The sequence below is a fragment of the Pholis gunnellus genome (genome assembly GCF_910591455.1).
Source record: "Pholis gunnellus genome assembly, chromosome: 3".
NCBI classification, from domain to species: Eukaryota; Metazoa; Chordata; class Actinopteri; order Perciformes; family Pholidae; genus Pholis; species Pholis gunnellus.
Window position 1 is genome coordinate 17,232,033 of NC_136529.1, and position 27,694 is coordinate 17,259,726.

General features: G+C 39.3%; 2 protein-coding genes across 2 annotated transcripts; one reads left to right on the forward strand and one right to left on the reverse strand.

Moving 5' to 3' along the window:
- Positions 1-538: 538 nt before the first annotated feature.
- Positions 539-14,368, reverse strand: ankrd52b (ankyrin repeat domain 52b). Its single transcript, XM_079157048.1, has 28 exons — positions 14,238-14,368; positions 13,152-13,235; positions 12,720-12,798; positions 12,449-12,519; positions 12,154-12,354; positions 11,694-11,781; positions 10,570-10,712; positions 9,932-10,144; positions 9,698-9,776; positions 9,439-9,553; positions 9,112-9,194; positions 8,899-9,001; positions 8,529-8,600; positions 8,299-8,439; positions 8,110-8,163; positions 7,579-7,690; positions 7,419-7,490; positions 7,105-7,306; positions 6,791-6,878; positions 6,067-6,184; positions 5,713-5,932; positions 5,051-5,138; positions 4,874-4,957; positions 4,395-4,540; positions 3,982-4,064; positions 3,669-3,751; positions 3,000-3,091; positions 539-2,884 (listed from the first exon to the last, which is right to left on the reverse strand). Exons 1-28 carry the CDS (start codon positions 14,262-14,264, stop codon positions 2,694-2,696), a joined length of 3,132 nt encoding a protein of 1,043 aa, XP_079013174.1. The 5' UTR covers positions 14,265-14,368; the 3' UTR covers positions 539-2,693.
- Positions 14,369-14,901: 533 nt separating this feature from the next.
- Positions 14,902-27,182, forward strand: LOC306715787 (natural resistance-associated macrophage protein 2-like). The gene is made up of 16 exons (XM_079186264.1): positions 14,902-15,024; positions 18,288-18,372; positions 19,754-19,890; positions 20,094-20,213; positions 20,324-20,443; positions 20,672-20,778; positions 20,869-20,939; positions 21,026-21,093; positions 21,211-21,366; positions 21,681-21,839; positions 21,986-22,072; positions 22,848-22,967; positions 23,053-23,202; positions 23,333-23,406; positions 23,787-23,940; positions 24,228-27,182. The coding sequence occupies exons 2-16, from the start codon at positions 18,339-18,341 to the stop codon at positions 24,333-24,335; spliced, it is 1,665 nt and encodes a 554-aa protein (XP_079042390.1). The 5' UTR covers positions 14,902-15,024; positions 18,288-18,338; the 3' UTR covers positions 24,336-27,182.
- Positions 27,183-27,694: the final 512 nt, after the last annotated feature.

Here is a 27,694-nt window from a genome sequence, read left to right on the forward strand (position 1 = left end):
GTTTTATATATTTGTACCTTGCAAATGTATTCAACAACTCAGTTGTTGAATACATCAAAGTGGTTTCTTTGTTTACATGCCCCGTAAGCTGGTTTCTTGTGTTACTTTCATGTCACCTGGTGTCAGTGCATTCCTTCAGTGTCACGTCGGCTGAAATAAACACCAATCCTTCTTTATTATCTATGAGCTCATTCAATAAGACATACATTTAGTAAAACCACTACCTAATGCATACATTGTCAGATATTCTCAACCATTACGGATTGACCGGTGTGTGAGTTACAAAACAGTTTAGCCTGTAACACAAATTATGGTCTCACTCGTCAGACAAACAACTATGTAAAATGAACTGCTGCAATTTTCTTTTTCAAGCATTTTGAAAGTGATTCACTAATTTGCTTGTACAGCTGCAGGACAGCCTTGTTCAGATGTCAGTTAGCAGAGTGTAGTGATGCTTGAAATCAACATTGTGCAAAAACTCATGTAACTCAAACGGGAAATAGAAATAAATTACAAGAAAAACCTTCTTCGTTGTAGCGATTTATTGGTTTTCTCCCATGTGAAGGCCATCCACAACTAGATCACAGAGCATTCAAGTTGGGAGTTACACCCTGAAATCTCAGTAAATTATACAGAGGACACAGTTTTTTCACATGGAAAGCTGCAACAGAGCACTTCCTAAAGACAAACATTTTTCCAAACATTTCACTGAAACGTGTGTTTAGAAATGTCAAACCATTTTCTCCCAGTAATTTCATCCAAATGAAACAAGGACACACTCAAACTGAATTGGATTCTAGTGTTTGTTATTTCTAAAGTCAAAAGTTGTAAAATGCACTTTCACATTTTACATATTTGCATAAACCTAAGATGGAAATCTTACTGTAAAATGTAAACTTTCATGTCAGAGTGCAAATAGTTTAAAGCCATTTTAAGACGACACAACAAGTATTGCTCGGGAAAAATAAAATCAATTAGCAAAAGGGGAAAATATCGAAGTCCGTGTGTGGATACAGTTTTCAAACTGTAAAAAGATCAACATTAAATGCAAAACTCCATTTTTAAAAACATTATCTTTAAAGAGACAGATGCAGTGACATCTTTGTACCATTGTGCTAAAGTGAAAATGATAAAAAAGAAAACTTAATTATGTGGGCGTTTTCCATTTTTCTTCTCTTTATCATAAATTATGTGACAAATTTACTAGACACACATAATTATTTCCATTTCTGGTGTTTCACAGAGATCGTTAGTGGCTTCAGATGTGAGCAGCATCGGACGTTTCATTTCAATGCACACTGACAACATTACAGCGACAGCAAAAGTAAAACTTGGCGCTGAAACAATCAATTGACTGGTTGATCAACGGAAAATGAATTGACCGTTAATAATTACAATTTTACAAATTCATCAAGCAAAACTGTCATTTGATATTTTCTGGATTCAGCTTCTTAACCGCGATAGATTTGCTGCGAAAATTAAATATCTTTGGGTTTCAGACTGCTGATCAGAAAAAAAACAAGCAAAATAAATACGTCAGCTTGGGCTCTTGAAACTTTCGCTGTGTTCTGAATCATTATTATAAAAAAATTATAATCAACCGTTTGATCAAAAATGAAATAAATCTTTAGTCGCAGATGTAGAGAAAAGATACATTTGCTAAAGACTTTAACGCTCAGAGACTGAAAGATCAGTTTATTTTCCTGTGCTTGGAAACTGTTCATATCAACACATATTCTATTTATGTATTTGACCTTTCAGTTGTTTGTTATATTCTCTGGCTCGTTAAACCGAAATTATGATACTACTGTAATATATCCGTCATGATACATGCAGCTCAAAATGTACTTTTTATTGCACCCACAGTACAGTACGCAGTGACCTGAGGTTGATTCTCAATCATTTGGGATCTTCAAGATAACACACATCAATGTTATACTAGACTCTGTAAACTGTATAACTACTACTACACACATGCTTTTGAGTTAACTAAACTGAAATGTAACATTTTAAATCATGATCATATTTTGAATAATAAGGTCATTTATATCAGTGAACTGTCTGCTACACTCTGGACAGGATAGAAAAATAGTCTTATTAATTGCATAAAAGGTTTAAAGCACCCGTTAGATATTTTTAAACAAGTATATTATGAAACAATGTCTATTATGCAAAATAGCTCTTGCAGGCACACGCATACGTAAAACAAACACTCACATCATCCGAGTATTCTTGCACTTGCATCAGCTGAAGACGAACATGGATAATTTCAGGCTTTGCTGGTTAATGAGAAATTAAGCCAATACTGACAGCGGACGGGTTTCAAGTGGAGAGGCTTGTGTAGAGTGCTCATGTTAAAACTTCCATTATTTTTACAATAGTTAGTACTTCATTAAAATAACTATATGTGTGCTAAACTCAACTCATGACGGAGAAGATAATCTAAGTGGCCTGCTAATAGTAGTGTGTAAGACTAGATTTCAAAGAAGCAATCGATGCTACTGGTGCATGAGCACATGGTGTGCATGCAGCTGCATAGGACACGTGTATAAATGTCACCACACGCAAGAGAAGAAGCTATGCATGACCACACATGTTCCTGAAGACGTGTATGCGTGGACACTTTGGGCTACACTGGGATGAAATTTCACTCTGTCAAACACCCAGGCAGGCCCACAGAGCGGCACCTCGAGTTAGGCGGTACACAGGTTACCGCCGGACCCGCAGGGGGCTGCAATGCAGTACTTCTTCAGGATGGGGTTGAAGTGGGAGGCCGTACCAGCGCCGGCCTCTCTGGGGGGGAAAGGCTTCATGGTGGAGAGGATCAGCGCCAGGCAGTCTGCCACGTTCTTGTTTGGGGCACAGGCCAGAGCCGGAGTGTGGCCTGCAGAGGGACATCAGGGAAGAGGTATCCTACAGTGCCCCTCAGGAACGATTTTTGACAGGAAACACGGACCGCTTTGATATTGTATCATAGAAATATAATTATTCCTGCTTACCTTCCTCGTCTACAGCCATGACTGCAGCTCCTCGGCTCAATAACACCTGCACTACCGTTGCCAGGCCTTTCCTTGCTGCAATGTGAAGTGGCCTGCATGAGAGAGAAAGATATCTCTTTAATAACCCATGTACGGTATATAAAATAAAATCTCATGCAGTGTTACTGATGCCAATGGCAGTCGAGTCAATACTGTAAACATGGAAAACGTTCTTCTCGTTGAGATCAGGGTGCCTTCTTAAGATACAAAACCTACTATTGATATTCAGTCATAACTTAGGAAAAATATTCACCAGCATCATCACAATGCATTTACTTTCAATAATACATTTGAAAAAGAAATGCATTCTACGTTACGAGTTTTTTCTCACAATGTTAAGACTTCCTTGTCTAAATTTTCATTGTACCCGTTTGATCCTTTTTCCAGGTTACAGTTCTGATAGAAAACACAGATATTTGAATGCACCATTAAGCTGCATAATCTATCTAGCAACACATTCAGTACATTTCACTAAAATATATTCTTTGAATGCATAATGTGTCTAAATACTAAACTTCAGAATCCATACTGGTTGATTTGCTTTATTCGTATTTTCAACATTTCACAGTTTTGATTAGTTTGTATTCTTAATTGACAGCATGGACGACGAGCTCTTTTAAGACAACTCACATTTGGAGAGCGCCGTTTGTCGCATTTATGAGGGAGCAGTCGCTGATCTCTCCGAGGATCAACAGAGCACACATCTCATGACCCTGCAGAGTGAAACACATTTGGACAATATTGATAAAGCACGTTATCACTTAGAACAAACTTCCTGGAAATGTAATAAAATCTTTTCTTTAATTTGAATTATTTTGTAAAATGTACACCATGAAATGTTATAGCACAGCATTTTTACATGCATGTGTGCTACACACATGCATACGTTATGACTGTGCCACTGCATGCATGCAGTACATGCAGTTGTGTATGTGTATGTGACCTTGCTGCAGGCTAAGTGAAGGGCAGTGTTATTATTGACATCCACCAGGGTCAGGTCAGGCTTCGCTTTGTGGAGCAAGAACTCTGAAATGCAGAAAATAAGACATCTTTCACAATGAACTAGTACCTTTAGATTTCAAACATAATCAGTGCAAGAGGGAAGTAGAACTATACGGTGAATTAAAAGGTTCGGGAGGACTATGAGGGTCACAACAACAGTTTGCATGTCCAAAAAGGAGACATTCTCAACTCATCAAGTATGAAATAAAAATATATATTATAAAATATATATAATATAATATATATATATATAAAATAAAATAATAAAAAATGGTCCTGATGTGTTTTATGGTTTTCCAGGTGTAAGGGTGACACATTTTAAAGACACTGACCACATGAATTTCAATCACATACCAACAGCCATAGTCTGTCCACAGTCAGCAGCAACCATCAAAGCAGAGCATCCACAATGATCCACAGCATTGACTTCCGCTCCCTGGGCCAGGACCAGCTGGAGCCCAGCAACATTTCCTGAATAAGCAGCTGCATGCAGCGCCGTCCTGCACTCAAATAACATAGACATGAAAAGCTTAATTGACATATTTCTGCATGCTACGAAAAGGTCTTTCTTGTACCCCTCAAGATAAAAAAAAATCTTGCAAGTTTACATAAATGTTACAGAGAACATTTGAGGTTTGGATTAAATAAGTTTTTAATGACAATATTTTACACATCATACAATATCATTACCTTTTATTTGTATAAAAGCAAATGGATCAAATAGACGGCAATAAGAGGTTAAGTTTCATATGTACGAACAACTAATGCTTATACATACACATATGCAACTTAATAGATCTGTTATGATAAGTAGAGCTCAGAGCAGAACCCACCTTCCTTTGGCATCGCTAACGTTAACACGTTTTGGATCGACGGTCTTCACCAGAAGTCCAGCAGCAACATCGTGTCCATTAACTCTGCGTAGGAAAGAGGACACGCACAGCATTACATGTATTGTTTTTATTATATAATAAACATATGCATGTATATACTTTTACTACAGTACTCACAGAGCACAGTGCAATGCGGTGAAGAGATTTCCCTCCTGGTTGCTAAAAAGTTTGTTTTCAAGTAAAATGTGTAAACATCCTTCACGGCCTACAGACACAGGACACAAATGGACAAATGATTAATATTCAAATCTTTGTAAAAATGATGGTAGTACAGTATCTCATTATGCAAGTGTTCAACAAGACAGGCAAGTGTTTAAAGCTACTACAAGGAACTTTTAACTGGTTATGAAACAGACTCAATGTAATACTGAAGCCACTATACGACCGACATAAGCAATGGAGTACATCAGTGGGAAGATTGGCAATTCCTATATAGTGGTGGTGGATATTCTTAATTCTGGTATGGTAGCTACAGACCATTAGCAGGGAAGCTCAGTGCTTTTGTCCACAGGGACCACCACAATAAACACAAATGAAAGTTCCTTGTAGCAGCTTTAATCTAAAAGAAATGAGTCAAAAGCTAAAATAATGCTATGGATAAAAACTATTGAGAGACTGCGCTGGTGCGGCTATAAAGAAATATCCATTCATACATGTTTTTGTCACCAAGTTCTATCTGTATTCATGTCCATGTTTTCTCTATTCATTACTAAACCAAACAAGTCATTTGTTAGAATTACTTAAGAATTACAACATGAATTCTTGCCCTGCTGTCTCACCGTGGTGGGCAGCCCAGTGGGTGGGTGTGTAGCCTCTGAAGTCCAATATGGAGTCCAGAGGGTCAGCTTTCATAGCAGCCTTTAGCAAAGTCCGAAGTAGCTCCGTGTGTCCGCGGGACGCTACGATGTGCAGCGGGGTCCTTCCCTGATAATTTCTACACAGAGGAGAGGCCCCATGCTCCAACAGAGCAGATACACAGTCCTGACTGCCCAAAATGGCCTGCAGCAGGAGGACACAAAATATGATTTAAGAGACAAAAAAAAAAAAAAACATTCCGGAAAACCCAGGACTCTGTAAAGGGACATTAAGTGACATGGAACATGTACGCACTGAAGTACAGCAAGTACACTTACAGCTCTGTGTAATGCAGTGAAGTCCTTTTTGTCTGCAGCATCTGCCTTTGCTCCTTTCTCCAACAGGATGTGGACACAGTCTGTGTGACGGCCCAGAGCTGCCAGCATGAGAGCCGTCCTGCATTCGACAAAAAATAAATCAGAGGAAGAAGAATTGACTGCTGTGAAGATAATTCTCTGGTCGTGTCAGAAAAATATAAATTGGTTGGATTTTCAGGGTGGGTCGAGTGACCCGACTGCAATACAAGTCTGCAGCTTTCAGAGAAAAAGTGTCAGGGATTCTAATTCAATACACTTAATGTTACATTTAACGAACATCTCCTCACGGTCTGCTAATCCATTCCAGCCAATCAGCGACAGTTCATGCTCGTACACTGAACAGGGGAAAGGCCACGGATGTGTAAAGGCAGTGGGAGCGAGAGGGACGGTAAATCTAATCTATTTTTAGTATTTGTTTGGGTGCTGAGTGGGTAATTTATAAGTTCTCTCTCTGACTCCTACACCTCTGTCTGTAACCAGCAGCACCTCAAGTCATTGCTTTATACTACTTTTGAAACATTGTATTAATCATTTTACACAGCATTCAACAGTATTTTATATTCTTTCATGTCACAACAAGACACATTATTTTAATCTCAAATTAACAGCAATGCTGCACATGTCAGGTGTTTACCTAATTAACCAATAATAACAAAATCAGAGTATAAACTAGGAGGTGACTCACTGTCCCTGTGTATCTGGACTGTCGATGATGTCGGCACTTTGTTCTCCGCTGACCAATAAAAGCAGACAGTCCATTTGGCCCTCAGCAGCTGTACAGCGGGACAAAGTAAAAAGAAACTGTCAAGTCAAAAAAATATCAGTTCAGAGAATAATTACATAGATGATAAAGTAATAACATCATTTTAAAATGAAAACTAAAAACTTCTCAACTATAAAACATTATGGTTTGTTCTCATAACAGTGTCCATCAAATCTTCAACACAACACTAAAACCAAATTGATACTGTATACTTGTACAAAAACACACACACACACCTGCAGCATGGAGAGCCGTCCACTTGTGCTTGTGCTCCTTCAGTGTGTAGGAGGCTTGATGCTTCAGCAGCACCTCCACACACGTGGCAAAACCTCTCTGAGCAGCCAGGTGGAGGGCAGTTCTGCCCTCAATGTCCCGCACATCCAGACTCACTAACGTCTCACAAAGCAAGCGCAGTGCCTCACAGTGACCATAATACGCCTGTAACAGCAAAATGAACAATAACAGTAGAGTCAAAGGCTTGTAAACATGTGGTCTTCATGTAAAAGTCAGGTCTTTACCAGTGTAATAATTGCCATCGTGTGCTACTCACAGCTAAGTGCAAAGGACTGACTGGAATATTACTCTCAACCTCTTCTAGACAGTTGAACGAGATCTCCAGGAGCTGCAAGAAAAAAAGAAGTTAAACTGGTCGTATCTGGCAATTGATTTAAAAAGGGAAAAAAAAAATCAAAATCAAAGACACCACTGACCAGTTCGAGGTGCTGTTTGTTCCCATAAGCTGCTGCATAGTGGACGGCACTGTAACCCTTACTGTTCTTCAGGGTTGGGTTTGCTCCGTTGTCAAGCAAGAAGTCTAAACACCTGAACACACAGAGCACAACATTAACAATCCTGTCTGGGTTTTATTCTTCTTCCAGCAACAAGAATTTATCAAAGAAAAATTATTTTATAAACATTCACTTCTCAATGTCTTTGGGAAATGCATTAGGGATTCTGTTAAATGAAACATGGCTCTTCTGTGTATTGTTATTGTGTGTATTGGTATTTAAATATTTTTTTGGAGTGTCCAAAGAGTTTACAAATGTTATCATCCAACATAATACAGGTCTGATTTTTTTTTTATTTGATCTCATAGTTGCACAGATTTCATTGTAACTTTTTCCTGATCTTTGTTTTGCTCTTTTACATTCTTTTTGCACAATAGAACCTATTGTAAAGATAAAAGTGTATCTACTTCATGATTAAGAATGTGTGTGATATGATACAGAGAGGGGTCTTACAGAGAGGCTTCCTGTTGCTTTTCATCACAGTGGTCGGGCTCAGGGTTTGTTTCCCTTCAGTGGAAAGAAAGTCTCTTTAAAAACTGTCTTGAATGAACTCGAGATTAACAAACAAACCGTTCACAGGATGTTGTCCTTGCAGAGTGAAATGAGTTAGAAATTAAACTGACAGTAAACGCTCTCTCTCACCCACAAAAGGTGTGTGAAGCAGCAGTGTAGTGCAGAGGGCTGCAGCCCGTCAGATCCAGCTCATTGACCTCAGCGCCGGCTCTCACCAGGGAGATTGAGCATTGGCTGTTCCCGTTAGCTGCAGCATAGTGCAAAGCAGATCTGCAAGGTGCAACAGGGAACAGCTGTGTCATCAGGTAACAGCAAAGCAGAGTCGAAAGTCTTAGTTCAAGGTATTCAGCACGGCTTACCTTCCCAAATGATCTTTAGCATCCAGTTCAGCAGCGGCACTATTCAACAGCAAGTTCAGACAGTCAACATTTCTGTCACGAGAGGAAATAAGTAGTCAGCAGTGTTTCAAGAAAAGACACGACATTTGAACATATAATGCTTTCAAAATGCTAAATTATAGTGTATAATATATTACTGCATTTTCTTACCATATCAAATTGGATTTATTGTTTGTATTCATTGACAAAAATGAACCAGAAGTGAAGAAACAAATACTGACAGTAAAACAGTAAGATGGGATTTAAGCTTTACAATTGATTGTACAATTGTGTGTGTGTGTGTGTGTGTGTGTGTGTGTGTGTGTGTGTGTGTGTGCGTGTGCACGCTCACCCTCCAGAGGCAGCTGCATGCAGACAGGTCCTTCCGTGGTCGTCTAAAATGTTTATATCATCCCCAGCTGACGGCACCTGAGACGGCAGGATGTAAAACTGGCCTGAAAGATACACAACCAACAATAACGATTTGTTAAGTGGAAACATTTTGAGTTGTGTCATTTATTAAAATGTAAAAAAAAAGGGCAGGATGGCTCAAACAGATTCTCACCATTGGACAGTAACTTTCGACAACAGTCTGGAAAACCGTAGAGCGCCGCCAAATGCAGCGGAAGCATCCCATGAATCCCCTGTCTTTAAAGATAAATACAAAGATGATTTACTTTAGTGTGTGCTGAGGTGGGAATAACTTTCCGTATAAAATTGGAATTTGTTGGTTTAGATATTGAAGTATCGACAGTGAGTTTGCTTCTTAATATTGTGTCAAGAGGAAGCAGAATATAACAGGATCACGTGTAACGATTGAGTCTGCATGCATGTGTAACAATGCTTTTCTCTTGCAGCGTAGCTGCAAAAAGACTGGTTTGGCCGGTCTTACCTGGTCTTATCAGCACCGTTTGTCAGCAGAGTGCTGATAAGCAACTCCTGACCATATCTGGCAGCGACGTGAAGAGGAGTGTTTCCAAACATATCAGCACAGTCAATCTCCCCCCCTGTGCACAGAGACAAGATGGGAATTGAGGACGTGCTCTGATATCTTAATAAGTCAGAATATACTGGGAGGGCACAATTTCACTTTTTCAGAATCAATCATGTGTTACAAGACGATGAAGGGGGGGGGGATGTAAATGCGCTACCATTTTGGATCAGAATCTGGGAGCCTGTGAAGCGCCCGTACATAGCAGCAACATGCAGAGGACTCTTCCCTTCTTTATTCTGTTAAACAGAGAAAAAGTAAAACGACATGTTTAGTTAAAAGACTTACATAAATTATGATAATCTGCACATTTTTCATTAAAAATGAATTATGAAATAATGATTTCTTCTTATTGTTCTTTTCAACTCCACTCAATAAAAAACGATCTCTTTACCTGCACGTTGACGTCAGCCCCGTTGTTGATGAGCAGCTCGAGACACAGCACCCCGCTGGAGGAGGCGGCAGACAGGTGCAGCGGCATGCTGCCGTGGTGGTTGGGCTGATTGATGTTGGCGCCACAGTTCACCAGCTCAGTGGCCACAGCGTCCTGCCCCGTGTGACAGGCCATGTGGAGCGCTGTGTTCCCAAAATTGTTCGGTTCATCAATCTGAGACACGGAGGAGGAAAACAAGCGATGAGTATACACTGAAGTTCATTATCAGTGTCAAGAGATTTTCAAACTAATATTAGCTTCAGCTGTGAGCAGATTTTGGTAACATCAGCAAAAGACACATTGCTGATGAGGCTGCAGCATGATTAGTGACATGATCCAGGACCAACATGAAACCAAGGCTGGAGCTCTGCAGGATACCATGTTTTTGAGGACTAATCTTATATCAAACCACGTGAAACTACAGACTGCTGGGTTTCTGTAATTGAGCAGGATGTTTCCCGACATCTTGGTTCTGACTTTAAAGCAAAGACAATTGTATACAAATCTACCAAACCCGTTGTAGCCGAACAGACAGTACAGACAACACATGACAGCTGTAATAATGTATTAGGATTTGAGTTTCCTTATAGCCACTTTACCTCCACCACCAGCCTCAATAGATATTTGACCACGTCTAACTGTCCATTGGCAGCTGCAGCATGGAGCGGACTGTAACCACGTTTGTCTTTGCAGATCACATCCGCACTGTGAGACACCAGCAGCTTCACAACCTCCACATGTCCTGAAAAAAGAGCTTAACATTTACTACAAGTCTCTGCACGCACATCACAGCACACAAATCTCTCCTGTTTGCAGAATGTAGCACGGTTAGTGTAGAAGAGAATTTGTACCCTGTTAAGATAGACTTTTTTTGTCAACGACCAGTCTAACTTAAATAGACTGAGGCTGTGCTGATAAGCCACGCCAGTCATATATTGTTAACATTTTTGGTACGAGTCCATTTTAGAGCTGCGACGATTAATCAAATAGTTGCCAACTATTAAATTAGTCAGCACCTATTTTGATATTCAATTAATTGTGTATTTGCTTGAGGAAAAAAAGTCTAAATTCTCTTATTCCAGCTTCTTAAACGTGAATACTTTCTGGTCTCTTTCCTCCTCTGTGACAGTTAGCGTAATATCTTTCTTCAGTCGTGGACAAAACAAGACATTTGAGGACGTCATCTTGGGCTTTGGGAAACTCGAGTCGACATCTATTAGACCAAATAACTAATCGATTAAACAAGAAAATGATCTACAGATGAATCGATATTTAAAATATTCGTTAGTTGCAGCCCTAGTCTCTTCAAATTGTATCATAACTTTAGTTTCAACCATATAATCAAAGAGACACATTCCCTGTAAACACAGGTTGATATTTAATTATTGTTCCTCAGAGAAATAACCTTTTGCTTGAGTTTTTTTCTGAAAAATTAATAATTTCTGCATGTGGTGTGATGTTCAATGCTCATATTATTGTTTTCAGTCCACAAACACAATATACGCATGCATTATATACCTTTTGTTTAATCCCTCATCACTCTATCCCAAACAAGCATACAATTGTATGTTATATAGTTAATAAATAATGTATTCACTTAATTGTTTGTTGGGTGGTTGTTAGTTTGTTATTTGCTTGTTTCTTATTGTATATTATTGTGTACTTAACGACAGACATCCGCCGTTAACATGTTTGTGTTTCCCAAGAGAATGACACCACTCACCAAGGTATGCAGCCCAGTGGATCGCCTGCCTTTCCGTCTCATCTTTGGCACTCACATTGGCACCTTTGCTCAGGAGCAGGTTTACCATCTGCAGGAACATAACAAGCGGGTCAACCATTGTGTCTATCAGCTCAATTTGTTTCTATCGATACCTACAGTCCAATGGATTGTGTCTTTTGTCTTGACAAGACTCTCACAACATCCTTGAACACTTACTAAAACGGGGCTCTGGTTATATTTCGGCTACACAGAGGAGCAAATATTGTGTGAATCTCGGTTAATATATTATTAGACAAATGCCTTTTCCCATAGTGCTGCAACAACTGCCAAAACACAAGAAAGCTTCCCACAGTCATCATTCACTTTCCTAAAGCAAATCTTCTTTTCAGCATCAAACATATAGCTTTAATGTTTAATTTTATATCAGGAGGAAGACTTTGATTAATACTATCACCGTTACCTCTCCATGACCGCTGTGCGCTGCATGATGCAGCGGCGTCCTTCCCACCCTGTCGGCAACATCCAGACTGCACACATGTGGTATCAGAGCCTTAGCGCAGCCTGTGGCCCACTTTGAAGCTGCCATGTGTAAAGGTGTATGCCAGTGCTTGTCCTGTGTGTTGACCTTTGCTCTGTGCATCAGTAGCAGCTCCACGGCTTTCTGAGGAAAAACACAAAACTCAAAGACGTTACAAGCTGGTGGTTAAGTCCTGAGAAAGCTCCTCCTCCCTCTGTGTTTTGAGATAGTAGCATACTTCATTTCGAGAGGCAGCTGCTCGATGTAAAGGAGTCAGCAAACCCTCGTCCTTAGCGTTGACATTCGCTCCTGTGACAGAAAGCAGAAACAGAGTGAGTCATTCATTTATGAGTGTTTGGATAACGTTCAGTCCCTCTGCACTTGATTGACTCATTGACATAATTACTAGAAAGGCTGATTGATTAAAAAAAACTCATGTGTATGTAGTTGATGATAAGCTTTCCACTTACTCCGACATATTTCAAAGTGAGATTAAATGGATTTTCTACCTGAAGTAATAAGTAGGTCCATAGTGCGGACATCGCCCATATAAGCAGCAGCATGAAGTGGTGTGCTTTGGTCTTGGTCCTGAGAGGAGAGAAAAACAAATGTTCCTCTATTTTATCAGCTTTACATTCAATATTTTTGGTTATATTGTGACTCCAAATGTTTGCGCAGTTCACGTGCACTTTCATCTTTCTTCAACTAATGCCCAGAATATTTGATTGACATTTTTGTTATTAACTAGCAGTAACCAAAAAACATACACAAGATTAAATTGACAATTAAAGAGAAGCTGTGCTGACAACCAAGAAAGCCACGGTGCGTAGACGACATCAGAGATGCAGCTGAACCATTTGCACAAGCTCAATAAATAGCTTAATAATATAATGCATGAAAATTTGACAGCTGAATTTGCAAAACATCCCCCAAAACGTTACCAGTGAATTGATATCTTCATTATGGTTCAACAAAAATGTCACTTCTTCTGCGTTCCGGTTGAAGATAGCCTGGACCAATGGAGACTGACAGAGAGATGTGACATTCAAAATGAGATTCAGGTCATTATGTTTTCTGTGATAATAGTTTTGCACACAGCAACAAAACACATAGAAGCAGCTATTAAACAGTTTCAACTGAACAGCTCTCATCAGAACACTTGTTTAAAAACCCACTGTGATCATAAATACATTGACGCCTTTGCTGAGATGCCAAAAAAATGTGTTACATGAGTAAAGAGTGTAAGGGAAACTCCTCTGATCATGCACAATGTTATCATTCCCCTATGTTTCATAATGCTGAATTTGATCATGTTACCTTTGACTGAATGAATCCTGATTACCTAAACTAAGACTAAGACATGCAAGTTCCTCACTAAAAGAAGCAACCAGAGAGGGTATGACCAGGCTAAAGTATAAAGAGAGAGAACAACTTCCCACAGGGTGCACATTTAAACCTAACACTTGTCTTGTGTAGTAAGCTTTGAGACACTGTCAGAGATTTGTCTCTTATATTGTCTTGAGAACAATATGTTGCTTGTAATGATGCAACCTGCTTGAGTAAAGATAAGGACACCACGTACAACTTAAAGCATTTGTATTGAATTGGCATTTATTTGACTAAAGAACGTTACTTGTTTGCATCACGCAAAGCTCCTGCACTTTAAACTGATATTTAAACAATGTTGCAATGACTTTGCAAGCTTTGTCTTTCACATGTAACGTAAAATCAAACGCACACAGAAGAGGAATGTGGATCCATGTAAAGATCAAAAAGTTTGGAAGGGTTTGGACTCCGTGTACCAGGGAGCCCAAAGACCCTAATGATCGGGTCTAACGCGAGGCGAATCACAACATTTAAACATCCAACATCAAAGTGAAACTTCTAGTCTTGCATGGCGAATAATCTGCAACATTAACTAACGTTAGCCTTGTAGCCAACTTTGCTCGACATGTCGCAAACGTGACTAGCCAGCAGTGTTTTAAACAAAAGTACTGTGAGTTCAACCGTTAAGTTTTATTTACTACCTGGTCCTTGATCTTTCTTAACTCCATGTTCTAATCACTCTGGAAGCCCCCTCATTGAAACTGAGTGTAAAGTTGACTACATGTCACTGTGTAGCAGCTAGTTAGCCTAGCTTTAGCTTAGTTAGCTGCTGATATGTGATGTGTAGTTGGCAGAATATCGCGAGAGAGACAGTTAAAGAAACGGGATTTGGACGCATTTACGTTGCCAACTATTTGTCCTTGTAAAAGACCTTTTCTGAATATTAGTATGGTTTTACGTTGTTTTTTTTAAGTCATATGTTTATTAAATCAATCTATATATTACTTTATTGTGAACCTGGCAACATTTCCTCCTCATACATGTACAAGCCTTGTATTCATTCATAGAAATATGGACCCGTGCTCCAACGGACAAGTTGTGGTCATGGCAACAATAATTAAATAAATTATATGGTTAGAGCCAGTGGTAGAAAGTACGCTATCTATGTAGGCCTACGCTGTTTAATTTGAAATATTGCAATTTGTAATGTCCACTGGCTTTGAAAGAAAGACCGTCAGTAGAGCCTGGCAGTACAAACGTAGGGCAAATACTTCCTAACTAAAAACTCATTGACCAACCAGAGCCGTTGTAATAGTGCACATGCGCATTGAGTTTTATTGAACTAACAGTTGACATGGAAAGATACGACTTTGCCAGGATTTAGCTTGACAATGTGCTACTTAGCTACCTTCAAATTTACACACATGGTGTCAGTTTAAAAAGCAGATTTAATCGTCAAAACACAACCCTCCCTTAAAGTATACCCAGGTAAGGACGTTTTCATACTTTGATAAGGGTTAGCTGATCCAACCAGACAGCTATCTAACATACCATTGAAACTTGTTAGCTTGATCCCACTACCATAGTAACAGTTAGATCGTCTGAGTAGGTGTTTGTGCAGCCAGGTTTCTATCGTCGGGTTGTTTGGTTTGAAGGTGATGGAGGCTGCTCTGGTTCATCTACAGTGTTGATTAGCGGGCAGGTTTATTTTTAAGCGAGTTAGTTGAAGTCACATCACCATGTAGCTATCAGGACGAGAGGTCACACGTTACCAGTTGTGGCAACGTTACCAAGTTAAATTCATTGACACTATTTCAGCATTGACTTCTGTCAAACTGCATTCTGACAATAACACCGGTGTGTTGCACTTAAAGAAAAAACCCCAGCTTCTTTACAGAATGTATTCTGTGATTCATTCCAGTCATCGTGAGCAGTAAAAATCAACGTTTTTGTTTCACGTGTCAAAAGCTGGAAATCAGAGCATAACCCTGAATATCGATGACGTTATCATTTGATCTCTTAGCAAAGTTGATTTCATCATCGTCGTCATTACAGTTGGTCAGATTCACCATTAAAAACTACAGTATACTACGGTATTCCTGAAATTACAGGTTAATTTAATTATAGGATGAGATTTTCTTTACAGTAGTTTACTGGACCTTGAAAGACTGTACAGTGTTTACATTCATAATTGTGTTTTACACCTCTCACATACCTTGAAGCTACCTGAACAGGTTGACTGTCTGACTCTAAAGTCAGTTTTAAACAAAATAACTCTCATGATAAATATGCCACTTGTCAGTAGGAAAGGAAAGTGTGATCAGTGCAACCCAAAATGCATAGTGAATTTTACTTTAACATCATTTCAAGCATCAGTATGGCTCATTACTTGCATTTGGACGTTTGAAACCAATCACTTCAGGCAACACGGCAAGCTCACGTCTCTACGTGAACACATTATGGTTCATTTTTTAGTACTGTGTGTGTGTGTGTGAGGTGTGTGTATGTTCTTGTTCTTGTTTGTAATGTGTGATTCTTGGTTAATATTTAGAATCAGTTTTATTTGGTTTTTACTTTATTGTTACGGAGTTGAGTTTTTAAGCCTGCAAAGGGCCGTCATTGGAGGGGTGTAACATTAGAGATCATGTGCCAGTTTGGGAGTTGTCATAGATTTAGTGATTATTAAAGCTGTTCAGTGCAGATTAGGCCCAGGCCTTTTGGGGAAGTCGGATGAATGGATGACGAAATATAGTAGTTTTTTTACGAGGACTTCATCATTGGCCAATCCAACTTTACAACACTTGGTAAAGTCAAAAGGAATCATGCAGTTGATGAAATATGTTTTAATGCCTGAACTTCATGGTGCTGGTGCTGTCATTAAATAAGAGTTTTACCAAACTCTTAGCTGCTGGCAAAACTTTGCCTAAATCTCTTTTATCACCACATGCACATGCACAGGGTTGCCCATGGAGTTTAACAAGACTAGTGCTGACACATTAAAAGGCAGTTACAAAATCAAGGACTGGACTGCTCGGCCCAGTACAGTACGATAGCAGTATGTCACATGTGGCGTAGATAAGTACAATAGTGGACTATAAATAAATGAAGCCAAGTAATTGTTCCTCTGTTGATACATTTCTATTGGTGTTCATACTAGTGAGATGGTGTTGGAAATCTCCTTTGTAGTCTTAATAAACAGCTCTGTTTTTTTGGATCACAGATTCATCAGGCAAACCTGCAACAGAGTGTCAAGGCTGACTGAATAAACTGTTATTAGAGGGGTGTGTTTACAGGGCTGAAACACTATAATTTAGTTCATGGTGGTATGTGAGACACATGGTTGTTTGGAGATTAAGGACAGTTGTTTGCACTTGATTGAGTTTGAGAAAAATGATAAGAGCAAACTGACGAACCAGAACATCATCATGTGTGCCTGCTAAAATCTCAGCGGTATTTAGCTGCAGGACAATTTGTTCTAGTTTAGGATGATAGCTGGTTTGTTATTGTCACATCATGAGCACATCGTGTTTTTATGAGCTACTATTAGTGAACACAATAGTGCAGTATTTGAAAACTAATTTTGTACTCTTTCTAGTGTGTTCACTAACTAACTGTGACGGCCGACTGCAGCCACATGAGCACACATGACAATAAGCCGCCTGTCTTAAGAGATGCAGAAAACTGAAGTGTCCTGCGGACAAGTAATATCTAACCGGCTTTATCCGGCCCCCAAGACCATTTCATAAGGTCCCCCCTGACATGCTTAAAGTTTACTGTTACATTTAAGCTTTTTTTTTTGTGGAGTATTACATTTTAAAACAAAGTACCAAAATTTGAACAAAATATTTGTAAAATATTTAATATTCAGCAAGCTGCCTCTAAATAAGAAGCGTTTCAACACAAGTCGTTTAGCTATGAAAAAAAAATAACACTCTGACTTACCCGGAACCGTCTAAAAGATGGAGCACAGAAAGTTTCCTGAGATGTGAAAATGTATACTTTTTCGGTTTAGTAGAGTTGTACAAACCAATGTATTAACTTTTTTCTCTTTTTAAAATCAGTATATTCCTGCCTTGTGGAAAAAAAGATCATTTTAAAATGTTTTTTTGGGGTATATTGTACAAGAAACAACTCACATTTTGCTCATTGTCGTTGGACCTTATCACTTTGATAATGCCAATTATTCAGAGCACATGTTCAGTTGCGCACTAAAGGAAGAAGTGGCACTCTGAAGGAAACTTTGACTGTTGGGAAAGCTGCTCTGTCTGCAGCCTCAACTTGTCCTTTGCCTCATATGATCCTTAGTCATGTGCTTCCTGAGGGGCTGCGCTCTCTCTCACACAGAACACGGTGTTATAAAATACCGTTCTCCGGCTGGAATCCATTTCATCTTTTGGGTGGTAAATTCAAGAAGTACTCATGTTGTTCTGAAGCGGAGTGTGAGAGGAAGGATGTATGTGGTAGAAGTGAAACTCAAGGTTTCTTGTTAAAGGTTAATTTACTAACCTTTCACACGCTGTCAATGTTGCTGAGTCATTTTTATGACTCGTGCATTTTAATGTTTCTAGGGGAAAGGACAACAGAATCTCACACAGTGTCTCATGTTTAAGTTGCTTATTGTCTTTTTCAGCTCAGTGCTTGTTTGTTTCAGAAAGCAAAGCGTCACTTTCCAGATAATTACTGTTTTACCATCAACATTCACGTCTTTCATGCTAAATTCATATTGTGTTACTGTTGTTGTCTTATTCCAGGGAGGCTGAAATTCATCCCTCACGTTCCCAGGGATCCCTCAGCCTTCTCTGATGAAGGCCGAGCAAGAAGGAGACCTCCTCGAAGGTAACCGCTTAAGATAACAGAAACATGATCATCGCATTACAGACACACCTGCCATGTTCTCCAACGTTAAACACGCTTGGCTTTTGGTGAAGGCTGTTCTACATGATCCTGTGTCAGTGTGCAGGCCGACGGAGCAGTTAAAAAACAATATTAAACGTTCATTTTCTCTGAAATGTAACCACAGCGCCATGGTTTAACGTTAGAAAATTCCTACTCTGACAACATATTCCCAAAAAGGAAGATTTGTTGTCTTTATTCTCTGGGATTATTTGAGAATCTACATGCTATTAATTGTCATTGCTTCTTTTGTGAACTTTATCACCGCTTGTGTGATGCTGTGTTAATCGTTAAAGGGTAAAAGGCACAGCTCTGCATATTATTTGTTCCCCCCCCCCCCCCCCCCCCCCGAGCACCAGTTTGTCAAGTGTCTGTCTAGGTGTGCGTTTTTTGCTTCTCTCTCTTTGCGGGTTATTCTTAGTAACGCGACGCCAGAATGTCGTTGTGACATCTAATGACAAAAAAACAGGGTTGATTAAGGCTGAGTCACATAAAAGCAGAGTCACTGTTAGGGAACAGTGGACTTTGGGACCAGCAGTGAGTTGGAAATGAAGGAAGGGAATGAAAACTCTAACCTCAGTGAGTAGTAGACATTGTTTACTGTTATAATGGATCAGATATGTTGATGATTTTTTGTATTTCCTCTCATTGTGTTCTCATAAAACATGTTTCTTTAGTAAAGTGGACCTAATTGCTGGTTATTACTGTTCTACTGAGTGCACACGTCTTAAACTGAATCACTTATGTAGCAGTTTTGAAACTGAGGTTGAATTGCTTTTAGCTTAACAGCAGTGAGGTTTTCACTGTGGTTGCTTCTGGTCATTAAACTGCCACAAATGGCTTAATCTCTGAGTGTATTCACTAAAGCTCCTGTACAGACAAGGCTGAGAGACCGGTTTAAACATTTCCCAACGTAAAGAATTCATAAAGCTTTGATTTGTGCTTTGTAGTTGTTGATAGTTGTTGATCCAACTTACGCTTTGTGTAGAAGTATTAACGGTGTTGTAAAATTTGAGGTTGGCTCAGAAGAAAAGTGTGTGAGTGTTTGGTTAAGGATCTGTAGAAAAGCATCAAGTGACGCAAATGTTGTTGCAAAAGTCTTAAAGCACATTAGAGGTCTAGAAATGATTCTTTATTTATATATATTATATATTTATATAACCAATCAGATTTTTACTAATGGCATCAGAGTTGCTTAGAGACTGTATCTGTGTTTGGCAACTGATGGAAGGACGCATTAGTGTTCCAGCAGAGCATAACGTCTTCTTCCTCTTCCTCTTCTCTCACAACTAATTTGAGTTTTTCCTCTCTGTGGTTTTGTTAGAGGACTCCTCTCAGGAGAATGGAGTCCAGACAAACCAGTACAGCTCCATCTCTCCTCCTGCCTCCCCGGTGGCCCAGGACGAACCTTTCTCCACATACTTTGAAGACAAGGTGGCCATTCCTGACAATGTCAGCAAGGTACTGTCTCACAGCCGCTGTTTCATAGAAGAGAAGTGGAGTTGAAATGTCAGTTCACATGTAATCATATACATGTAGCTGTGGTTATCCATTTGAATGATTTGACCCATTACAGTTTATTAGATTTGTTAGATTTTGGGAAGCAAAACACATTTTGTTTTGTTCCATATTAATCAAATGAATCATGCTGTTTGTCTGTTCAGGTGTTCAGTTTCCGTAAACTCTGGGCGTTCACTGGACCAGGATTTTTGATGAGCATTGCTTACTTGGATCCAGGAAACATCGAGTCTGACCTGCAGTCTGGAGCTAAAGCTGGCTTTAAGGTGAAATATAAAACTACATCCAAACAAAACGTGTTTACATGTTGATTAAGAACAAACCATTATCCATTTTAATTTTGCATATTGTACTAATGTTTATCTCTCTGTCTCAGCTCCTATGGATTCTGCTCGGAGCCACCATCATTGGGCTGCTGTTGCAGAGGTTAGCTGCTCGCCTCGGGGTCGTCACTGGGATGCACCTGGCTGAAGTCTGCAACCGCCAATATCCAACAGTGAGCGTTCACATATCTCAACTTCCCTTTTCTTCTTTCTTTATGCATGGCACTGTATATGTAAGATCAGATCAGTCAATAAGAGCGGCACATTTTGTATCAAATGATGAGAAGCCAACATATCAGGATATATCAGATTCAGTAAAGTTTCAGTTTCTAAAGAGACGATTGAACTCTGCTCGTCTACTCTCTGATAGTATCTTCAATCTTTTTTCTTTTCTTTTCCAGGTTCCTCGGGTCCTCCTGTGGCTGATGGTTGAAATGGCAATTATTGGCTCCGACATGCAGGAGGTCATTGGCTGTGCCATAGCGCTCAACCTTCTGTCTGTGGGCAGGTACCGTCTTCACCGCTTGTCCATGAAAAGTGACTACAAACATTTTGAGGGATGTGAGGATTTACTGTAGTTCCTCTCTTTCTCCTTCAGGATTCCACTTTGGGGAGGAGTCCTCATCACCATCACAGACACATTTGTGTTCCTCTTTCTAGACAAATACGGTATGGATCCACCATCTTTTACTTGTCAATCAATGTTTAAGAAAGCTGTGCATCCCAGTGTTGATACAGTTTTCATCTCCTCGCAGGCCTGAGGAAACTTGAAGCTTTCTTTGGCTTTCTCATCACCGTAATGGCTCTGAGCTTTGGTTACGAGGTAATAGTCCCTCACAGTTTCCAATATAATTAATAATAAGTATTTGTTGAGAGCCGATAGGGTTTTTGCCACAACGTTCATGGCACCATGACATGTTTGGCTGTGTTTTGTCTGTAGTATGTGATGGTCAAGCCAAACCAAGGGGAGCTGCTGAAGGGGATGTTCGTACCTTACTGTGCCGGCTGTGGGCCTGTGCAGCTGGAGCAGGCGGTGGGAATCGTGGGAGCGGTCATCATGCCCCACAACATCTACCTGCACTCAGCGCTGGTCAAGGTTAGAGGAATATTTGTTTTATCCGGAGAAATGTGAATTTGTCTAGTTGGAAGTAATTTGAGTTAGTGAAGAGTTGTTACAACATAGTTAGAAGTTGCCACAATCCCAAAAACATTTTTAGATTCTAGAGTTTACATTGGCCAGCCAAACTTTTTTTTTTTTAGTTTTGATAAACTGATAAGCTGTCTCATGAATATTTCTTATAGAATTTAGAAAGCTTGTATCATATTTGTCAGTGTTTTGACACAGCAGTATGAATGCCTTTTTAAAACATTCTTAATGCACATTATTGTGTTTATTTCTTTATCTACCAGTCTCGGGACATTGATCGCAAAAATAAGAATGAAGTAAAGGAAGCCAACAAGTACTACTTCATCGAGTCAACTGTTGCTCTCTTCATCTCCTTTCTCATCAACGTCTTTGTCGTAGCGGTCTTTGCTCAGGCCTTCTTCAACAAAACCAATATTGAAATGGTTGGTGTACAGTATTAAGAATCTTTCTCTCTTTACTGCTGATGCTGAAACACAGTGTAATGGTTGTTCTGATGACACACAAATTGACGCAAAGCATCCAGAGCCTCAAGTTGTGGCTTAACGTGTGTTTGTGTTCCTGGTTGCAGAATAGTCAGTGCAATGCAACCGGCAGCCCTCACAGCAATCTCTTCCCTCTCAACAACGACACACTGGAGGTGGACATCTACAAAGGGGTACGTTTGGTCATCAACACAACTACAATAAATCACAGCTGTAGTGACGTTAGAGGACATATTACATCACTTCCTGTTAGTCGAAACATCATTGCTGTGTCTTAATTTGCACGCTTCCGTACCTATACTTGCTGTTTTGAGCGTACAAACGGACGTATCCAAATTACGACACAGCACATTTATTTTAGTACATAGTACAAATTCTATACTATTTGTATAATAGGGACACAGAAAATGGACACAGTACATTTACTTGTAGACCTTTCTATGACTAATAATACTGATTGTATATAGTTTATTTTGTATACTATTCTGTTTAGTGTTTTGTTTTTGTTGCTTGTTAGTACACACTTAACCATTTTATACTAACAATAAATGTACAACAATTATGCAATATGTGCACCAGAAACAAGATATTGTGACAATTAGTGTAGTACACATATTGTATGGTATTAATTTGGGACACAGAACAGGTGAGCGTTGTCACAGCAAACAGGTGCAGCTAATAACATTAATGATTATATCTTGTTACGCTTTGCCTCTGTTAACCTAACTTACACAATATCAAGACACTGGCGGTGGGTCACCTAAAGCGAAGGCAGTTGTTAGCGATAGTATTAGTTACACCACTCTGTTCTGTTATGACGTGCTCAAAAATTGTTAGAATGATAACGATGCAATATGTAAAACTAAGAGCAGGGTCTCTGTCTCTTTTAAGTGATGATAGACGTATGATTGTTCCTTTCTTTCTCTGTGGGTTTGTCTGTGTGTTCAGGGAGTGGTCCTGGGCTGTTTCTTTGGCCCTGCAGCCCTCTACATCTGGGCGATCGGGATCCTGGCAGCTGGACAGAGTTCCACCATGACAGGCACTTATTCTGGGCAGTTTGTCATGGAGGTAAGAGTGCCTATTGGTTATATAGCAGGAAATGGGTTAAAAAAAAAAAAAAAGTGTGTATGCTCATGTTTTTGTATTTGCAAAGGGCTTCCTGAACCTTCGGTGGTCTCGTTTTGCACGTGTGCTGCTGACCCGCTCCATCGCCATCACACCTACACTGCTGGTCGCCATTTTTCAGGACGTTGAGCATCTGACGGGGATGAACGACTTCCTCAACGTGCTTCAAAGCATGCAGGTCAGGAGGAAATCACTTAGAAAGCCCTCACTATTCATTCAGTCGAAAACATCTTTAACATTCACCTCCTCTCACTCGGTCCTATTGTGTAGTGCAAATATTCACTGTTCCTTTTCTTTCTGTTCAACAGCTTCCATTTGCTTTGATCCCGATCCTGACCTTCACCAGTCTGACATCCATAATGAACGACTTTGCAAACGGAATGTGAGTGAAATGGATACGTTGTTTTTCATCATTAATTCATGACTCTATATTTTCTTAGGATCAAAGACGTGATCTCTTTCACTTTGACAGCCAGCTGGTGTATTTGTTATGGTGGAGGTCTGCGTTTAGTTATTCATTGACGAATAAAATGCAACTTGTTTGCTCAAGCTCATTTTTTTTTACCGAATGTTCCTCCTTTTTCTGACATATGGGCCAATAATTTAGCTGTTTATGAAAAAACTATCCATTGTTGTTTGTAGACAGGCCACGCTTGAGCTTCGCAAACTAGGAATTCACTCAGTAGTTTTACTGTTAGAATAAAGTATTTCCAGGAGACTGTACATTTGAATTTGTATTAAATATACTGCCTGTTTCTTTAGGGTGTGGAAGATTTCCGGAGGCGTCGTTATCCTGGTGGTTTGTGCAATCAACATGTACTTTGTGGTGGTTTACGTGACAGCGTTGAACAGCGTGCTGCTCTACGTTCTCTCTGCGCTGCTCTCCATAGCCTATCTGTGCTTTGTAGGCTACCTGGTGAGTCAGATTACTGCAACTTTACATTCACTCATAACACACTTTTTAGCTTTTGGAATTTGAACTTTTTAACCTTTTTTAACGCAGACAATGAATATTTGACAAACTATAGTACTATAAACTGGTTCCTAAGTTTAAATGAATCATAAATAACTTCAGGCTGTCTATGGATGTATTGATCTTGCTGCACAAAAGATGTATTTATATTTATAGTACACTAACCACTGGAAAAAAAGTGTGCACAAACCTGGTTGTGTCCTGACTTCTCTCTCCTCTGTCGTTCACAGGTGTGGCACTGTTTGGTTTCTTTGGGGGTTTCGTGCCTGGACTTTGGCAGCAGGGTAAGCAATCCACCTGCTGTGTTCATAGAGGAGCCGTCTGAGTACGACTCCTAGAGCTGAAATGGACAGTAACCACCAGCATTCCTCTTTCCTCTTGGAGACTCTGAGCCCTGTACACAACCAATACTTTTCTAGATAATGTAGGATGATGAAAGCACCTTTTTCTGCTAATGTCACATGTTTATCTTGTGTAGGGCTGGGTATCAGAATTTGGTGCTATATCTAGGTCCCCAATAAACCAAACTGATGGTACACAAGCAAAGAAAATTCAAGGCCATTGTTGGATGCTTGAAAAGACTTCTGAGCAAATACAAATCATTGGCAAATCAATAATTGTGGTACAACTATATCCACCTCTGTTTAGAAAGCGACATACTGTGACACGAGTGGTTTATACCACAATTATCTGTATCTCTAAAAACAGATTTTCCACAATTTCTATAGAAAATCAGCTGGACTAGACAAACTATCGGTTCAGTTTGTATTTTCACCGCCTCTTTGTAAAAACACCCAATGAACATACTTTGGTCGTCATGAGGAGGACGATGGAGGACATCAGTTAAAAGTTATTGATATTAGACGTAATCCAACAAGACGACAGGTTGGTTAACGTGAACTTGAGTGTGGAAGAAACACAGCCGCACAGAAAGATATAAAAGATCCCACATTTCTTCTGTGCTGTTGAGTTTATACTCATTTTAACTGTTTGATTTCTTTCATATTGTTATTTACTGTTATTGTTATCGTACAGCTGACCTAAGTATCTACCTAAAGTAGTAGCCTTTTTTAATCTTTTTCTTTCTGATTCTGTCCGGTGTTCCCTGAGACACACACTAATGCTAGCAGCATCAAGCACTCTGCTGTCTCTGAGCCCTCTTACCTTGATAACATCCCCGTGTCCTGGTGGAAGGAGACGATGCTCATTCTGTTATGATCTCCACCACAGTCTACCTCAACACCCGCTACTAACTCATTTGAGTGTATCGTCTCTGTAGCAGTTTTAATCACTGGATTTTTGCATCTAACAAGTCAATATCAATTCATATCTTTTAACAGAATACAATTGTCACGTAATTCACGAGAAAGTCATGTTAATCCTACTATCTGTATGAAAAAATCACCAAATGATATCCAGCCCTAACTCTGTGGAAAACTACCTTTTGGTGTTGTTGTACCAAGTTGTAAACTGATTGCTGTCTAACATTTAAAAGAAGCTAAAGTGGCAAGTTTCAGTATTGTGCATACATTATGCATGTGCTGTCCTCTCTTTGTTCTGTCGACGTCCAGACTTCCCTTTCTGCGTTAATGTGATCAAAACCCAGCTGGCTCATGAAATTAATTTGCACTTTGACCCGGAAATATTAGTTGACACCAGTTAACAAACTTCATTTAAGCAAGTGAAGCTTAATATGACTACAGCCTCATCCTCTTTTAGTGCCTAAATAATCAGGATGCCAGTGACTCGGGTTCATCAACATACTGAAGTGAGCTTATTAGTGAAATATTGTGAGTGTGACTGAAGTTACGTTTGTAGCAGTGTGCAAAGAATAATCTGTAGAAGTATTGATTTGTTTGTTTTTATTTCCTTTAGTGAAACCATGGTAAACCTCTACTCCACATTTTATTCAGTATTGTTTGCCTGTGGGTAAAGATTCATAGAAAAATATTGTAATATAAATATGTTACATTGAAATACATAGTTTATCATTTCTGAAAGATAACGTTGTGACTTATTTGAACTGCTTTGCAAAGAAGGAAAGGAACTTCTTATGTGGTAGCTTAAAAATACTCTTGTAGTCATAATTGTTGTTATTGTCATGACAAAGCTGTGTTTAAAGGAGAACTGGACACAAAAGTAGAAAAAAAGTCAAAACAAGGACGAGATTACTTATATAGCCCAAAATCACGAGTTTGTCTCAGAGTGTTTTCACAGTCTGTAATCTATCTTTAGACCATCGAAACCAGTCGTTTTGTGAATTACACGTCAAAAGCGCCATAGCTCAGAATGAAATACAGGCCGCACAGATTCATTTAAGCATCGGAAATAGTTTTTGCTAATTCTGGTGCATCTGTTGATGAAGCTACAGTGTGCCCAGCTCTCTGATTCACTGAAGACCTGCTGATGTGACTGAAAAAGTTTTGTTACGTTTGACTTCAGAAGTGTTTGTTTGCTCTCCCTTCTCAACATAGTCAGTTTATTTTTAAAATGTATGTCTGTTTCTTTCCACTGACAATAAAACTACTATTGATATACACTGCAAATTTTTAACACAAGTCCGCTGGACTGCAGACCTGAAATAAAGGTTAATACAGTAAACGCATTTAATAAACTAATTCAGAGATAATTAAAACCTGTTTTGGGGGGGAAATGTCCACACATCATGTCCACTATCAGACTCAGTAGTAGATTTTCAGCTGAGACTAAAGTTAACACACAATCTGCCTTCAGATTTGCATCAGTCCGTCTAACACACAAGATAAGTTGAGCAGCGGCTGGTTGATGTGTAAATGAATAAGTGGACAACCTCACACTGTCCTGTTGGTCAAATCAAAGCAAGTAATACATTGACCAATATGTTGGACATGAGCCGTGTAGCTTACAGTTCGTACAGTGATCACAGGAAAGATTTCAGGTTATGGTTCTAGAAGTTCACCTTTAGTGTGGTGGATCAGAGACGGCTCTCCGGTTCACAGTTCTCAAAAGCTTTCATGAAGTTTCTCTCATGGTTTTCAGGCGACTGTTACGTCATACAGTGTCATATCAATGCCTCACTGACTAAAGAAAAACATGGCACAAGCACATTTGAACTGTCACAGAGATGTGTTTCCTGAAGTTATCACTCATTTCTGCTCTTTGGGATTGAATGAATAAGCGTCTGTCCTTTCTACTGGATAAAGCATCCCATGTGTTCAAAATAAACAGGAAATAATGGACATATGGACATTTGTTGGCGTCTTCTGTCTGAATGTCTAAAGAACGATTCATGAGTTATGTCTTTTAACTGAAAAAACTAACAGTCTGAATCATATAATATTAATAATGTTTAGTATATTATGAGGTAATCAAACCTTGTATTTGAAAAAAACAAACAAGGTAATTAAAGAAATGATCTGAGGCTGTAGGTTTTCTCATAACAGTTTTCAAATACAGTAACGATTTTGAGGCAGTTTCATGATAAGATGTTAACGTAGTAAATAAAGTACTAAACTTGATAACTTGCCTTAATGTACAACCTGCTAAGTATATAATAATAATTAAAGGGTCAAAGGGCCAAATCCTTCTGTTATAGAACATTTTGGCAGGCAATAGAAATGCTCTTTTGCAGGACTTTCCAGGATTAAATGAGGAAATTTGATTTTGGAAGAATATCACTTTGACCCAAGGTGAGCCCCTTCTGTAATTCTAAAAGAAT

Bases quoted from the DNA above. Each gene is read 5' to 3' on its own strand.
- LOC306715787 (XM_079186264.1), top strand. From the start codon at position 18,339: ATGAAGGCCGAGCAAGAAGGAGACCTCCTCGAAG. The intron at 18,373-19,753 runs GTAACCGCTTAA...TGGTTTTGTTAG, and splicing joins AGAAGGAGACCTCCTCGAAG to AGGACTCCTCTCAGGAGAAT. The intron at 21,840-21,985 runs GTTGGTGTACAG...TCCTGGTTGCAG, and splicing joins ACAAAACCAATATTGAAATG to AATAGTCAGTGCAATGCAAC.
- ankrd52b (XM_079157048.1), bottom strand. From the start codon at position 14,264: ATGGAGTTAAGAAAGATCAAGGACCAG. The intron at 8,164-8,298 runs GTGAGAGAGAGC...TTTCCACTGAAG, and splicing joins GCTTCACACACCTTTTGTGG to GGAAACAAACCCTGAGCCCG. The intron at 5,933-6,066 runs GTAAGTGTACTT...CTCCTGCTGCAG, and splicing joins TCACTGCATTACACAGAGCT to GCCATTTTGGGCAGTCAGGA.